A 17,754-nucleotide genomic window follows, 5' to 3' on the forward strand; every position below is an offset into this window, starting at 1 on the left:
AGAGAGTGTATGTGTGTGTGTGTGTGTGAGAGAGAGAGAGAGAGAGAGAGAGAGAGAGAGAGAGAGAGAGAGAGAGAGAGAGAGAGAGAGTATTATTCATAAGTGGAAAAGCGCTGTTGGTTTTTTGCTGTCGAGTGGCGTGAGGAAACTGGATATCAGCTGCAAACTCTGGGAAGATGCGGATGGCATGGATTTGTGTGTGTGTGTGTGTGTGTGTGTGTGTGTGTGTGTCTGTGTGTGTGTGTGTGTGAAGCGTGTAGCAGTCGTGTTCCAGTGAAACTCTGTGTTTTTAGGCCCGTCTTGCGGTGGCCGTCTCGACTGCAGGAAACAGAACCAGTTCATTTTCAACTGGAGCTCATTTTCAGCATATAAACACACACACACACACACACACACACACACACACACACACACACACACACACACACACTGCCCATCACAGGAAACATTCTGCATTTTTAAATTTTTAATAAAACATTGTTTGTTAAGCTATTTGAATTACGAGGACTCATGAAATGTCCTCATAAACCACGTTTAAGTTATTACCAGTGTAATACACACGTCATTATACACACACAGTGTGTGATTTTAAAGTTTTTTTCTCGCTGGAGTTGCGCGGGAAATTCCTCCTCTTGCTCGTCTGTGTGTAACACTGATACAACTCTTGCTGAACTCTACAAATCCTGTTTCCCTGCGGCCCGATGTGTGTGTGTGTGTGTGTGTGAAGCTCTAATCTGATAAATATGACTATAAGGCATGAAGATATTATAAACATGAACATCATGATTTTCTGTGAAGCTGCTTTGAAACTGTATGATGTGAAAAGCACTATACAAATACATGTGACTTGACTGGTATTTAGACATTCATCACACTTAAAAATAAAGATTCTTTATCAGCATCGATGGTTCCATGAAGAAACTTTAAAATCAATGTAATCATTCTATTGCACAAAAGCACAAAAACTGCTCACCGAAAGCTTCGCTGTGGAAATTCTTCTTCTAATCTGCTTTATTAGAGAGTATGATGGTGAAGCGCTTTCTGATCTGTGTTTACTGCTCATTCACGGTCTCTCTCTCTCTCTCTCTCTCTCTCCTGATCTTCAGAATCCCGCGTCCTGGAGAGATCACGACGACGCGACGTCCACACACTCGGCCGGCACACCGGGACCGTCCAGCGGAGGACACGCGTCGCAGAGCGGAGACAACAGCAGCGAACAGGGTGAGGCTCACACATCAGGACACATATACATATATTAAATGTTTATCCAGTTAAGACAGAGAGTGAGACGGGACAGAGAGTGAGACGGGACAGAGAGTGAGACAGAGAGTGAGACGGGTCAGAGAGTGAGACAGGACAGAGAGTGAGACAGAGAGTGAGACGGGACAGAGAGTGAGATGGGACAGAGAGTGAGACGGGACATATAGTGAGATGGGACAGAGAGTGAGACGGGACAGAGAGTGAGACAGAGAGTGAGACAGAGAGTGAGACGGGACAGAGAGTGAGACGGGACAGAGAGTGAGACGGGACATATAGTGAGATGGGACAGAGAGTGAGACGGGACAGAGAGTGATACGGGACAGAGAGTGAGACAGAGAGTGAGACGGGACAGAGAGTGAGACGGGACAGAGAGTGAGACAGAGAGTGAGACGGGTCAGAGAGTGAGACAGGACAGAGAGTGAGACAGAGAGTGAGATGGGACAGAGAGTGAGACAGAGAGTGAGACGGGTCAGAGAGTGAGACAGAGAGTGAGATGGGACAGAGAGTGAGACGGGACAGAGAGTGAGACAGAGAGTGAGATGGGACAGAGAGTGAGACGGGACAGAGAGTGAGACGGGACAGAGAGTGAGACGGGACAGAGAGTGAGACGGGACAGAGAGTGAGACGGGACAGAGACGGGACAGAGAGTGAGATGGGACAGAGAGTGAGACAGAGAGTGAGATGAGACAGAGAGTGAGACAGAGAGTGAGATGAGACAGAGAGTGAGACAGAGAGTGAGACAGAGAGTGAGACAGAGAGTGAGACGGGACAGAGAGATTTAAGAAGTTTTATAAACATGCAACATTACTGGTGTGAATTGAGACGATGGCACTCGGCTGATATGTCAGTTAAACAGCTCAAACGTTCAATTTAGTCTGAGACTAGCCTTGCCTGTGGACCCAGGGGAATAATGTAATAAAAAACATTATATAATATAATGTATCATCCAGGGCGCCACTAGACCCTTTTTACTGCAGCACGAGTAAAATATTACTGATAAATCAGTGTCGATTACCATATACTGACCTGAGAATCAAGTCGTCTGGTAATATTCCAGCAGTCATGTCATGTGTGTGTTCGATCAGCGGTTGAGATTGCTCTCTATCATTTGCGTTTGACGATGCAGTTATTTAGCTTCTGAACGACTCTATACTACAGTGAAGACTATTAATATCCATTTATATCTAAAAAATTATTTAAAAAGTATCCAAATATGTGCAAACTGTTTTGATGTGGGCCTGTGCCTGAGTACTGATGAAAGACTGGAAACGTCATGCATTGAGCATCTGTATAATGAAGCCGAGGAGAGAGGGAAGAGAGTGTTATTGATCATTCTGGAGTTATAAGTACCAGTGCGCAGTTATTGACTCTCTCACACACTGGATCCAGTAACGGCTGGTCGATACCGGCTCACACACTTACGGTACGGCACAGAACTGCCGTGAAGTGATCCGGTCAAGCTCCGGCCCAAACACAGGAGAGTGAGACGGGACAGACAGTGAGACAGAACAGAGAGAGTGAGACAGGGCAGAGAGAGTGAGACAGGACTGAGAGAGTGAGACGGGACTGAGAGAGTGAGACAGGACTGAGAGAGTGAGACGGGACATAGAGAGTGAGACGGGGCAGAGAGAGTGAGACGGGACTGAGAGAGTGAGACAGGACAGACAGTGAGACAGAGAGTGAGACAGGACAGAGAGTGAGACGGGACATAGAGCGAGACAGGACAGAGAGTGAGACAGTACAGAGAGTGAGACAGGACATAGAGAGAGTGAGACAGGACAGAGAGAGAGTGAGACAGGACAGAGAGATAGTGAGACAGGACAGAGAGAGAGTGAGACAGGACAGAGAGTGAGACAGGACAGAGAGTGAGACAGGACAGAGAGAGAGACAGGACAGAGAGTGAGACAGGACAGAGAGAGAGTGAGGTTCTCCAGTGCAGTAATGCAGTCGTGAGTGTGAGACAGGACAGAGAGTGAGACAGGACAGAGAGAGAGTGAGATGGGACAAGAGAGAGACAGGACAGAGAGAGAGTGAGACAGGACAGAGAGTGAGACGGGACAGAGAGAGAGACAGGACAGAGAGAGAGACAGGACAGAGAGTGAGACAGGACAGAGAGTGAGACGGGACAGAGAGTGAGACGTGACAGAGAGTGAGACAGGACAGAGAGGGAGACAGGTCAGAGAGAGAGACAGGTCAGAGAGAGAGTGAGGTTCTCCAGTGCAGTAATGCAGTCGTGAGTGTGAGACAGGACAGAGAGTGAGACAGGACAGAGAGTGAGACGGGACAGAGAGTGAGACAGGACAGAGAGAGAGACAGGTCAGAGAGAGAGTGAGGTTCTCCAGTGCAGTAATGCAGTCGTGAGTGTGAGACAGGACAGAGAGTGAGACAGGACAGAGAGTGAGACCGGACAGAGAGTGAGACGGGACAGAGAGAGACAGGACAGAGAGTGAGACAGGACAGAGAGTGAGACAGGACAGCGAGTGAGACGGGACAGAGAGTGAGACAGGTCAGAGAGAGAGTGAGGTTCTCCAGTGCAGTAATGCAGTCGTGAGTGTGAGACAGGACAGAGAGTGAGACAGGACAGAGAGTGAGACAGGACAGAGAGTGAGACGGGACAGAGAGTGAGACAGCACAGAGAGAGAGACAGGTCAGAGAGAGAGACAGGTCAGAGAGAGAGTGAGGTTCTCCAGTGCAGTAATGCAGTCGTGAGTGTGAGACAGGACAGAGAGTGAGACAGGACAGAGAGTGAGACAGGACAGAGAGAGAGACAGGTCAGAGAGAGACAAGTCAGAGAGAGAGAGTGAGGTTCTCCAGTGCAGTAATGCAGTCGTGAGTGTGAGACAGGACAGAGAGTGAGACAGGACAGAGAGTGAGACGGGACAGAGAGAGAGACAGGTCAGAGAGTGAGACAGGTCAGAGAGAGAGTGAGGTTCTCCAGTGCAGTAATGCAGTCGTGAGTGTGAGACAGGACAGAGAGTGAGACAGGACAGAGAGTGAGACGGGACAGAGAGAGAGACAGGTCAGAGAGTGAGACAGGACAGAGAGAGAGAGAGGTTCTCCAGTGCAGTAATGCAGTCGTGAGTGTGAGACAGGACAGAGAGTGAGACAGGACAGAGAGTGAGACGGGACAGAGAGAGAGACAGGTCAGAGAGTGAGACAGGTCAGAGAGAGAGTGAGGTTCTCCAGTGCAGTAATGCAGTCGTGAGTGTGAGACAGGACAGAGAGTGAGACAGGACAGAGAGTGAGACGGGACAGAGAGAGAGACAGGTCAGAGAGTGAGACAGGACAGAGAGAGAGAGAGGTTCTCCAGTGCAGTAATGCAGTCGTGAGTGTGAGACAGGACAGAGAGTGAGACGGGACAGAGAGAGAGACAGGTCAGAGAGTGAGACAGGACAGAGAGAGAGAGAGGTTCTCCAGTGCAGTAATGCAGTCGTGAGTGTGAGACAGGACAGAGAGTGAGACAGGACAGAGAGTGAGACGGGACAGAGAGAGAGACAGGTCAGAGAGTGAGACAGGACAGAGAGAGAGAGAGGTTTTCCAGTGCAGTAATGCAGTCGTCCTGTAGAGCGCAGTGACCTTTCACCCCAGCCAGCAGAACAGACGCCTCATTTCTCACATTCTTGCAATTATGTTCACGCTTGAAGCGCTTGTTCACTCTCAACACCCGCAAGACAGGACAAGCGTGAGTTCCTAAAAGAAAGTTTTAAGGCTGGAAAGTCTGTGTAAGAGAGAGAGAGAGAGACAGGAACATTTCAAACTAATTTATTATTAAATGTTTTATTGTAATGAATCAGTCTGATCTGTGCATCAGTCTTTTAGTTCTAACAAACACGATCAATATTTTAATCTGTTAATTGCCTTGAACTCTCAGACGAGTCAGTACAGCACAGGATTATTATCGTCAACATAAACTAAAATCAGAACCATACAAAAATCAATATCTTCAAAATAAACATTAACTGAAATCAAATCAAATATAAAAAAAGCTAAATTTCTCTTTTTTGTCTGTGCTCACATAACTAAGACTAAAAATGCTAAAATATGGAAGTATAAAAAACTAATAAAATGACAAAAACACAACAAACTTACTAAAACTAACTAAACTCAAAATTAGTCGAATTATGAACAAAATCAAATAGTATATCAATATACTAATCAATACTACTAATATGACCCTGATATGTGTTAGACAACACTATAAAACACTATCTCGTATGACGGTTATATGTCGTATCACTCATCTCTATGGTAATGCATTATAGACCGTGTGGTTTTCTGTAAAGCGGTTCTGAAGTTGTGTGTGTTGTGGAAGTGGACTTGACTCAGTCAGTTCCGTCTGTGTGTAATCAGTGCTAACAGTCGACAGCAGCGGGTCTGTCCAGTGTTAATGAGTGACTGAAGCTGTCAGTCCATCATATATCATATATATAGTCATCTGGTCAAACACACTCTTTCTGTTCAACATCAGTTCAGCGGCTGAAGCGGCTGGGAGGTTTCATCTGACCGGCTGCAGTGTGCAGGGATCCTCTGCCCTTTATAGAATATCAGTTGTGGCCCTCAGGCACTGCTCTTCTGTAATGCTAAAGTTAACGCCAGAAAGAGACAGAAAGACAAAAATGTCAAATATCAGGCACACACGGACAGACCTGCATTAGGACCCTCCCTGTGTTTCTTGCACATGTGTGTGTGTGTGTGTATGTAATTGTTTGTAATGAGGTTTGCTGGCTCAGACGAGCTCTTTCTGAACTCAGTACCGACCCACACGATGGGACTCTCATGCGTTTACTTGAGGAAGATCGGTGCTTATTTGCAATAGAAATATTGATCAAATCTTTAACAGTTTCTGTGCTATTCGCATGATATTGCTCATATACATATCCAAGTATATGATACAGCTTTCATTCTTCAGGTCAATCATATAATAATGGGGGACAAAATCAGTTTAAAAGAGGAAAGTGAAATCTTTGTCATAGTATAGTTAAAGTTACCGCATTCATTGCACTTTATTTGTACCATTTTGTTTTATTGTTTTATTTTAATTAATCTTTTTGCACTTAAAGGTAGGGTAGGTCAGAATTGTCGAAAAAAAACTTTTATTCAAATTTGTTTAAACTGTCTTTATATACCAATGCATAATTAAAATGTAAGTACTCTGATAAAAAGAGTATAAAAATCGAGTGACTCTAGACCGTTTAATCTTCATTAAACACAGCTCATTAATTCCATTCACTCCCACCAAAAAACGGGTGCGCGACTGCGCGCACGTGGGCAGAGCCAGTAATAACGGCGGTAGTCATGGCGACGTCGAGTGACAGTCGCGCAAGCCAATCCTGTGATTCGTCCAGAATGGAAATAATGAGCTGTGTTTAATGAAGATTAAACGGTCTAGAGTCACTCGATTTTTATACTCTTTTTATCAGAGTACTTACATTTTAATTATGCATTGATATATATAGAAAGTTTAATCAAATTTGGTAAAAAGTTTTTATATAAATCCTACCTACCCTACCTTAATGCAATTTTTAGAATTTGAAAGATATTGTTTGATAAGTGAGATCTCTGTAGTCCTTGTAAGCCCCCCAAACAAGTAGTGCTTGAACGTCCTGTAATTGACCGGTACGGAGCCTGTAGGAGCCCTGCACCTGTGTCATCTGTGTCATGAAGAGCAGGACACCTCAGTGAGAGGAATGAACTCAAGGGAATACCTTACATGCCTGCTCCAGTCTAGCGGCTTGATCTGCAGTGCGCTGGCCCTTTAACTGCTGCTGCGCTGAGTGTTTTTGGGCTCTTGTTTTAGCATGCTGTGCCTGAGGGGGTCAGCCAAGAAGTCACCCTTAAGAGGTGATAATCCCATCACACTAGTTTTCCCCGGATGGCATGAGCGGGTCTGCTCTCAGGAGAGGCTGAGCCTTGTTTCTGCGCTGGTTAGGGGTTACGGAGGCCAGCGCTGTGTAAAGCTGGGCTTCTCAACCCCTGGGTCGTGACCCAAAAGAGTGTCTCAGGTCTGTCAGGAACAAAACAATGATAGGCGAACATTAGAATACCACATTTTTATTCATTCTCATTGTGGAGAAGCACTCCGCAAGAATTTTTTCCGGAAGAAGAAAATCCTATTTTCCGCAAGAAAATAGTCACAGTCCAGCTTAAGTAAGTTCAGTGTTGTTTAATTTTTGTTGTAAAAAAGTTATTAATTTAGTTCATGTTTATATATATAGCCGCTCTGGAGAAAACTGTTATGTCATCGTCCAGCTCAGTTCATTGCTCATATAATGGTGTCAATGCAGGAGATCAATAATATTGTGGAATATTAAATTAAATGTCCCCAACTAAGCAAGCCAAAAGGCGTAAGAAGGCGACAGTGGAACCGAAACTCCATCAGTGGCCTTGTGAGAAACCAGACTCAGTCTCAGTTCTCCTCTGGCCAACGAACTAACAGTGTGTGATTAGGATTCGGCCAGCATTACAGGTCAGAAGTCAGATTGGATTGGAACATTCAGAAAATTTGGTCTATATTGGCGTTAACCTCGTCTCCTGCAGTATCCGTCCCCGTCTCACTCCCTAATCCCTCCCGCCTCCTCCCTCCAAACACCCAGAATGCTCGGGAAGGGCTAGCGTTTGGCGGTGTGGTCTCTCAAGCGCGTCACAGCGCCGATGCCCTACAGGTATCTCTCGAATGAGTGGGCAGATGAGAAAGAGATGCTGCCTTCCCAAGCACCGCTAACGTATTTATGCAAATCTTTTTGGGCATTATTGCAGATAAGCTCATTTTATAGTCTGATTTCTGCTCCCTCGTGTGGCATAATGAGTCGTCAAGCATGGAGGAGCGTGTCGGGGAAGAGCACCAGTCCATCGGTCCGTCTGTCCGCGTGCCGAGCGCACCGTCCTGACGTTCAGTCTGAGGAGATGGGGATGGAGGGGTTTGAGACGGCGGTTAGTGCTATTAGCTCTCGTTATTGGAGGCAGCCGTCTAATAATTTCTAATTACCCTAAGGAGGTATTAGGAGTGTTAGTCAGCAAGGATAATTTCTTATTTGCACGCCTGGAGCGGTGAGCTCTCTAGAAGAACGGAGGCTAATGTGCAACAAAACAAATCAACATGCCACGCAGGGCTGCGGGCTTCAGGGAGGAGGCCGAGATAACGCTCATTATGCATCATGATAATTCATTTAGAATGTTATCAATTTCAGAATGGAGGCTTGTACTCACGCACACATAAGCCATTAAAAAAGCATGAGGAAAAGAGGCTGCTGTTCAAACTCTGCCTCCTGGTCTGTTCAGGTAGCTCCAATTACACACTTCCCATGTTTTGAGGCTGTTGAATGTTAAACGCTGCCTCCTCTCTTCATTTCCTCTGATCTTGAAACGTATTTCAGAGCGAAACACGAAATAAAATGTAAGACAGGACTACGAATTGAGTGGGTGTTTCATACCAGAGTTTGCAGCCAATTGTTGAGGACTCATAACTGATCTAGCTGCTCATTTCAGAGGATGACGACAGATATGCTTTTCTCTGTGCACTGATGAATTGTTCACAGCAACACCAGGAGAAAGCATTAAGGTACTAGAGTTCATTTGACTTTCTCGCTCCTGAGACGCATGTTCCCATGGGGTTTGTTCTCGGCTCCATTTGGTTTTAATTGTGGCAGCACAGCAATACTCATCTTTCTCCTCATGAAGTTATTCGTACCGCGGTTTCCTTCTTTTTCTTCTTGAAAGCATCTTTCCCCCGTCCCCTCAGCCTAGAATGACTTAATCTCCTGAAACAATTGGAGGAAGTTTAAGGAGAGACCGTTTAGATGTCTGAAATGAAATACCAAACAATGGCATCTCGCGATAGCAACCGTTTTTCCACATTCAACATCCTCCAGTGGAAAAGCTTTAGTAGTCATCAGGGAAAACGCAAGAGTAGACAAAGCACAAAACCAAACAAGACAAAAAAACATGTTGTGTTTAGCGGTGTTGCGGGGTCAGGCCTGCATTGTGTGTTTCTCGCTGGGCCGTGGTCCTCAGACAACAGACTGTCTGCGGGAGACATCTGCGAATCCGACCTGCCGACCCTCAGAAGCGCTCTGAAGTGAGGGAATGCTGCCTTTAGCCCTCACACGGCCCGCAGGACAAACTCCAGCGCTATTAAGAAGCAGAGAGAGAGACAGAACAAGAGGGAGACAGGCAGAGCCGGCCGAAGCGCGTCAGATCGGTTTTGTTTCTTCCTCAAAGGCCTCGCGGTCTGCGTTCCTCCTCAGATGCCCATGAGATCGTTTTCCTTCTTTATGAGTAAAGAGCATCTCGGTGCTGGAGAGGTTACGCTGGCCTGATGAGGAGCCACTGTTCACCGCACCTGCTGTTGGGTGGGCCGGCGTCCAAGCGCATCGCTGTGCGCTAAATGAGACACGTTCCCCCTGCTTTCCGGAGGCTAGAGCGACCTTTGGCTGGAGATCTTTGCCGTCTTGTCTCGGTTCGTCTCGTTCTCCGTCGGGCCACTTACGCCTCGCTGGGGTCGCTGGGTCAAAGCGCAGTCCGCTTCCACTGACTTCGCCTCTCTCCTCGATGCGTGCAACACGTGCATTACACTGAAGAGAGAAGCTGTTGTTTCTCTGCCTTTCTCGCTGCCTTTGATTTTCCTGATGGTTGAAGTCGTTGCCTCCGCTCAGGAGCTTAAGGGGAACGGCTGCATCTGCTGTTGAGGTTTTACAGGAAGAGAAAATTGAAAAATCAATAAAAAGCCAAAAAAGAGTGAGACAGAAAAAAATACACAGAGGGCGAAAAGCAAAGCAGATAACAGCTTTGAAGAAGCAGACAGACATAAGGCTGCTCTTAGATTTGAGACGTGTTTTTGGACTAATTCAGGGGCAAAGGACGATGAATTTATTTAAAAAATGTAGTATAGACACGCCACACCTGCGTTTCCAAAATGTCTTTGTTTTATGAAGAGCAATAGAGCACTCAAGCAATGTGAGACAACGACTTATAGAAACTCCAGAGTGGCTGTAATCTGAACCTGCTGCTGGGAAACATTAGTCAGGAATGAGCATCTTCCTTTATGCTTTCAATGCAGAGCTGCTGAGTCCCTTGACTGAGAATAAAACTAGGTGAATTCACACACTGTTTGCCGTCGAGAAGAATTCACCGTACTGAAATGGAATAGGTTTCTGAGTTTCTCTAAAACACAAGAGACAGTCAATAGAAAACTCATCACCGACTGATTTACATAACTCTCTCCCTCTCTCTCCGTTAATGCAGTTCTGCTCATTATTTTTACATTTGTGGAAGAGTGCTTGAACACAGGGAATGTCTGTGGGAAGGACAGCGGGCCGCGGTTATTGACTTGTAAAGGAGCGGGTAGAAGTGTCTGGATAAGACGCAAGCTTCTCCCGCTCTTGTAAAGCGGTATCTGATTTCTCTGCTAGTTGGGTCCCCAGAGGGGCCGCTGGGCTGATGGGAGCTCACAGCTGCTGCAGAGAAGAACAAGTGAACACGTGAACTCGGGAGGTGTTCCCTACATGGTGAACTACGTTCAGAGGATGCGCGTGCTGATCCATTTGCTTACCGCATCTCAAGGTTTTCAATCACAACCCAGTCGCTTGGATGTATTGGTGGTGGTTGAGGAGAGATCCCCTGATGTGAGTGTGTACGCTTTGAGTGTACAGTAGTGCATATGAAAGCGCTATATTAATGCCTCATTGAGTTGCCACGTGTATCAATAGTTGGCAATACCCAGCCCTGGACAGCGCTACAGCGCCAACAGAACGCTGACTAATTTATGAGTGCAAACTGCACGTGTGCATGCGAGAGAGAATCAGAGGAAGTTTTCATTGACTCCGCAATGAGGTAGCCGAGGCCCATGGGGGGGGGCTCTTCACAGTTTGAACTTCATCAGGGGTTGCGCTTAATCAATACACTATCGGAAAAAGAATTAATTACCAAAGCAGAATAAAACAGCTGCATTTTAAACGGAGGCTTCATCAATGCTTTAATCTCCTGCTTTCAGCTCAGGTGCCCTGAGGAATCGCTCTGACCGCGTGTAATGAGGAACTCAGGGACCCACACAACCCTTTCTCTCTCACACACACACACATCGGCCTTCCTAAACTGTATCTTCATCTGTACTGAACCCCTCCACTCCGCCACATTCCCTTCCCACCAAATTCCAGCCTTCCCAGGGATGAGGAAGGGTATTAATGTGGAAATCTCTGCTGTAGGGCCGCTGGAAAGAGGCACACATTCCTAAAGTGAAAGGGACTGAACTGTCGCCCGTCCACGGCCCGCCCCATCACCCACACCCCCGCCCCACTCTTGAGCACTCCTCCAAACTGCATTTCAAGTAGGGTTGAGAAGGGGTTATGGGTGATGAATTGGGTTTTTAGTGAGCTCATTAGGAAGCCAAACAGAGTCAGAACGCAGCGGAACGGAGTGGGGCCGCGGCGCAGCAATCAGTTCTGCTTGCTTTGTTCTGTGCCTCCAGGACATTTGCGAGCGAAAGTTCAGGGCGGACGGCTGATGAGAGAGGCCTGCCGAACAGAGCCCTGATCTGATGGTTGACTTGTTGGTGTAGAAGCTTTAATTCGTCAGCCTCTCCTGTCTCGTGTCCACGGTGTGCCCTCGTAAGCCCGGCGTCTGATGCCCGGCTCTGGTAGGATAACGTGTGTAATAACTCCAAGGTGTCTGCCGAGTCTGTGTTTGTCTGAAGGGCAATTGAGGGTGGAGAATCTCCATAAATACAGGGTTTGTGTGCTGATGTGTAGAATCGGACCCTGGGCCTTCCGAGCAGGACTTTTAACAGGGTTTTCTGTTAGAGCGCTGTCGTGTTAGCGGCCCCTTAGTTAATAACCAATGATCTTTGCAACAGAAGTGAACCAGTCAAAACTAACTTTATCTGGACAATAGCTTTATTCTAGAGCTGCTGTAAAGCCTAAACAATTTCTGTTACTTTAATTCCCTATTATCTCTGTAAAGCTGCTTTGAAACTCTCTATATTGTTAAAAGCGCTGTATAAATGAAGGCGACTTGACTTGACTTGATTCCCTCTCTGGAGATTAAGTCTATTCCAGCACAGCTTTGTCTTTCTCTCTGCTCGTGTTCACGGGCCATAGAAATCCTGTTTTGGTGAAAATTGATGTAATTTGCTGTAGTAATTATCTTAGTAATTAACTCTCTAATGACTGCGGTGTGAAAGTGCTGTGGCTCTCATGTGCGCAGTCATTATTTGCTCTCCATTGTAATACAAGCTTCAAAGTGTGATGATACTGACTGGAGAGAGGGAGAATAGACTTGGATGCACCTCAATAACCTCTGGGGCCAATTATTGTAATTTGATTTGGACGACAAGCTGCAGGAAGAGCGTGGGGTCGCTGGGCCGTGCAGCGTGTGTTTAGGGGTGTGTGAAGTCTCTAGACTTTCAGTCCCTGCACAACAAACCTGCGTTTTTCCTCCCTCATTGTTTCTGGACTGCAGATGCTCCCTCACACACTCGCCAATATCAATCCCGCTCGCAGCGACAGTGAGCGCGCCGGTCTTTCCGCCCTGCATCCGTACATGTTTCTGCATTGGTGTCGAATCAGTTGTCCTTACAGCATAGGTTCACGTGCGGCTTCCTTTAAACCGTCTCTCGGGACGTTGTTTCCCTGTGATTGTCTTTCACACGGGCCAGAAGCTCAGAGATGCAGGAAACACTTAATGTCTCATAAACTCATCAGAGTGATTAGCAGACTAATGAAGAGACGAGGCGAGGGGCGGCGGGAACGCAGCGCTACGATCAGACGCGGCGCCTCCAAGGCCCTGTTTATGATGTAATGAGATAATTGGCGTTACAGGTAGCAGGTTAATTACACGTGTAATTACTCAAGCGCTTCAAACCGGCTCTTCTGAAACACTATTGGCATGTGATTATCAACATTTTATTTGCTCCTGTCGTTCGCGAGGTCGGTTTGTTCATGATGAAAGTTTTTCAAACATTTGTTCTTTCATTTTTCGTTCCCCGCATGTCACCTCATTTTAATATTCGGTAAAACTTTATTTTGATGGTCCCTTTTAAACATTTAGTGTCTATAAGTATATTTGCAACTACATGTCAACTTATTCTAACCCTAACCCTACCAGTCTACTAATACTCTACTAATACCCTACTAATACTCTACTGATACTTTACTAATACTCTACTAACACTCTACTAATACACTACTAATACTCTAATAATACTTTACTGATAATCTACTAATACTCTTCTAATACTTTAATAACACTCTACTAATGCTCTACTAATACTTTACTAATACTTTACTATTAGTCTACTAACACTCTACTAATGCTCTAATAATACTCTGCTAATACTCGAATAATACTCTACTGATACTCTACTTATACTCTACTAATATTTTACTAATACTCTAATAATACTATATTAACACTCTACTAATACTCTACTGATACTCTACTAATACTTTACTAATACTCTACTAATACTCTACTGATACTCTACTGATACTCTACTAATACTCTACTAATACTCTACTGATACTCTACTGATACTCTACTAATACTCTACTGATACTCTACTAATACTCTACTGATACTCTACTAATACTCTACTGATACTCTACTGATACTCTACTGATACTCTACTAATACTCTACTAATACTCTACTGATACTCTACTGATACTCTACTAATACTCTACTAATACTCTAATGAGAGTTAGTAGTCATGAAGGTGCAACAATACTTATAGTCAACAGAATGTGTTAAAGGGACCATCAAAATAAAGTAAAACCTAATTTGGAAATTCTGAAATCTGCGGCAATCCTGGGATGACACAGACATTGTGTGTGTGTGTGTGTGTGTGTGTGTGTTTGTGTGTGTGTGTGTGTTATTAAGCTGCTTCCTCATACAGACGTCTAATTAAAGCGGTTTATTCCACTTCATTTACAAGCAAAAGAGAAGCTTTAGTTCTTCAGTGCAAACAACCGCACATTACATGCGCAGGAAAACAACACAGCGAGAATGACTGTGAGAGCGCAGCTGTCCGGGACGAGAGTGTTTGTGCAGATGTGTGTGTGTGTAGGCTATTCAGTACTAAATGAACTCCTGCTTGTGTATGATGTGTTTTTTGAGTCTATTATACTAGTCTATTAGTTCTGCTTCTAGTCTGCTACTAGTCTCAAACTCTTCTGCAACGTGAGCGGAGTCATTACCACCAGTACACACTGCCCCACTGCCGCCGGTTCTGGCTGAGAGGACGGGTGAAAGCGAGTCCCGCATTAGGCGCAGGGTTCAGGGCCGACGCTCTCCGCACTGACCTGTGTGTTTGTGGGTGAGTGCAGCGGTGTGGATCACTGCTCTCCAACACGAGCTCTGAGAAGAGCCGGACCGTCTCAGTAATTAGAGTCTTTAAGCTCAGACTCTGACGGCACTGCCTCCACCTTCATGCCCCATTAGCCGGAAACAAATCTGTGACTGCACCTCTGCTAAGACAAAGCTTCAGCGTACTCGATTCGGCTTTTTACTCTTTTTTACCCGGTTGCAGTTGTTGCAAATACATGTTATATAATCACACGGCTTCTTATCGTCAGCACGGCTTCAGTCTACTTCTGAACTCTCGACAGCAACGCTGTTCTGCTTTAATGTCTACACTGCAAAACAAGTAGCCTCTAATTATTACATTAAACAGCTCTACCCGATTTTAACCCTGAAAATGTGTTTCGGTGGTATAAGTTAATGTAATTATGTTTGTTCAGCGATTATTACATAATGTTTTTGACTTAAATAAAACCAGTTAATTTAGAGGTCTAATTCTTTTTTTTTTTTTTTTACTGTAATTAAACCAGATGTGCTGTGTACAGTGTTGGGGAAATGCATTACAAGTAACTTGAGTTATGTAATCAGATTACTTTTTCAAGTAACTAGTAAAGTAACGCATTACTTTTAAAATTTACAACAAAATATCTGAGTTACTTTTTCAAATAAGTAACGCAAGTTACTTTGTTTTCCCATTTATTGACTGACAGCTCTCCGATCCTCATGTTGAGACGTGTGTGTGTGTGTGTGTGTGTGTGTGTGTATACATGTATTTTATTGTAGTTCTAGATTAAATGTGAGCATTTACTTATCTCACTTGCACAAAAAAAATATTAAATATTCCTCAAAATGAATAAAATCAGTGAATGCAGAATCAGAATACTATGCACACCTCTAATAACTAAATATTTTAAATAAAACTTACATTTCTATGCATTTAATCTCACTTTATTGACCAATGTATTGCTTCTGAGCTTCGATGACTCAGTAAATAAGCAGAAGTGACTGTAGATAGATAGAAAGGTCTGCTTTCCTCTACTGTACACATGTCCTTCAGCCTGATGATTATTATTCCACTTTTGCTGTGAACGGGTCTTTACATTTGCCCAAAAATAGAACGTTTGTGTCATAAAAAAACAAGCCCAGCCCAGGTGGGGAAAAGTAACGCAAAAGTAACGTAACGCATTACTGTTCTAAAAAAGTAACTAAGTAATGCAAGTTACTTTTTAAGGGAGTAACGCAATATTGTAATGCATTACTTTTAGAAGTAACTGTCCCCAACACTGGCTGTGTAAATGTCTCTCGTGATAACGATAAGACACTTGAGGTGACGTTATAGAGAATATAGTCACACACACATCCCATCATCCAGCTCTAAACTGCTCAACGTGACTGTGTTAAGGCCATTGGGCTGATTTATAAACCAATGTGTTCATTGTGAAAGAAACTACAAATTAAAATTGACTTCACTGTGTAACACAACCTCAAGTTGCTTCCATCAAATAGTTACTGTATTATAAAATACACACATATTCATGAAATGTTAAATGATGATATAGCATCACTAGAACACTGGATTGACCAATCAGAAGGCAGGAGCTCTGGTTAATATTACAGTTTTTTACAGTTATCTATTGTATACGGGTCAGTGGGGTCCAGTTTAATGTGGATAAACACTGTCTCTCTCTACAGACTCGCATGCACATGCACACAGTGGACATGTTTGAGCCAGATAGAGGCAGATATGGAGCGAGCGAGCGAGAGAGAGAGAGAAAGGGGGCATGTTTTTTCCTTCTCCAAGGGCACCGCTTCTCCAAAAGTGCCTGGGGCGAGACTGCAGCACCTCGTCTCCCGGAGGCCTTTGGGCGTCTCCTAATAGCCCCCCCCCCACATCTGCCCCCGTCTCAGAGGTGCATGATGGGATACTTCCCCTTCCCCCTCTCCTCTTCTCCTCGTGTCGTCCTCATGTTTTGTGCTGGAGTTCACATCCGCACAGGTTCAAATGGCAGAGTTGCCAGGGAACAGTCAGAGGCCATTAGCGTTTGGGACGATTCGCCCCGCGGCGCTGCAGCGCTAACCAGTGAGCGGCGGGCCATGTAGATTAGCAGCTTCACATGTAATGAGCAAGTTTACCCTTTCTCTTCTTTTCTTTTCTCTTCTTTTCTTTTCTTTTCTTTTCTTTTCTTTTCTTTTCCTTTCTTTTCTTTTCTTTTCTTTTCTTTTCTTTCTTTTTCTTTCTTTTTCTTTCTTTTTTCTTTTCTTTTCTTTCCTCTCCCTCTGTGTCAGTCTCTGTTTCGCTGCACTAATCCCGCCGAATAATTTTTTTGATTATTTCCACTTCTTTGACTCACTGTCATGTGTGTGTGTGTGTGTGTGTGTGTATGTGTGTGCTTCCACTAGCGATAGACTTATCGTTTTTTGGATGATTTGTGTGTAGATTATTGGTATCAGCTGAAAACACACCCCAACACACCCCGTTATCCGCTCTCAGAAGATAAAGTAAATGTTGTGTAAAATTAGCCTTTTAGCAATTTTGTGTACATTTCATTCTCCGTCATTAAATTGCATTATGTATTTGATTTACTCTGATCTAGATCTGTTGAAAACACACTGATCTCCAGACGTTTAATTTGTGTACATATAGATTTGGTTATCAGCGAGTGTGTGTGTGTGTCTGGTTTCAGGGGCCGTAGGGTAATGAAGCGAGCCGCGGGTCTGTAAATACACGCGGGTCACTCTGGCCACCGCGAGCGCTAGGCTATCGTGTTGCAGTGAAAATGGAAACGTCAATAAAATTAATCTGTCCACCTTTTGGCCTGGACTGCTCGCGGTGGTCCACTCATAACACACCCCAACACGACCAGTGTACACTCCTCCTCCAGACGTCATTCGAGCGGGTGATTAAACTGTGTGTGTCACTATGCCATTGCGTTTCTGAACGTGAGTGTGTGTTACGAAGCGTACACCTGTGAGGTCACTCACACGCATCCACACACACGGTGAGCACTGGAGAGAACAATAATAGATTAAAACAGAGAAGCTTTCAACTGTCCTTGTATTCTTCATGCATTCTGCACTTCATTACGCCACCCATCGGATCTGTTCTCTTTGCTCCTTTTTAAAGTCATTATTTGAAATATTAATGCGTGATTATTGCTTATATAGGTGCGTGTGATTGATGTCTCCCCAAAAACAGAGCGACGTG

At 44.8% G+C, this 17,754-nt stretch overlaps 1 protein-coding gene across 3 annotated transcripts in view; it reads left to right on the top strand.

The window, feature by feature from the left end:
* meis2a (Meis homeobox 2a) overlaps positions 1–17,754 on the top strand; it is a 74,622-nt gene that overhangs the window by 7,373 nt on the left and 49,495 nt on the right. For all 3 annotated transcript variants that reach the window (XM_079633251.1, XM_079633249.1, XM_079633250.1), the window contains exon 7: positions 1,107–1,221. In XM_079633251.1, the coding sequence (XP_079489377.1) occupies positions 1,107–1,221 (115 nt within the window). The remainder of the gene's footprint in view (positions 1–1,106; positions 1,222–17,754) is intronic.

This window comes from Phoxinus phoxinus (genome assembly GCF_949152265.1).
Source record: "Phoxinus phoxinus genome assembly, chromosome: 13".
Lineage (NCBI taxonomy): Eukaryota > Metazoa > Chordata > Actinopteri > Cypriniformes > Leuciscidae > Phoxinus > Phoxinus phoxinus.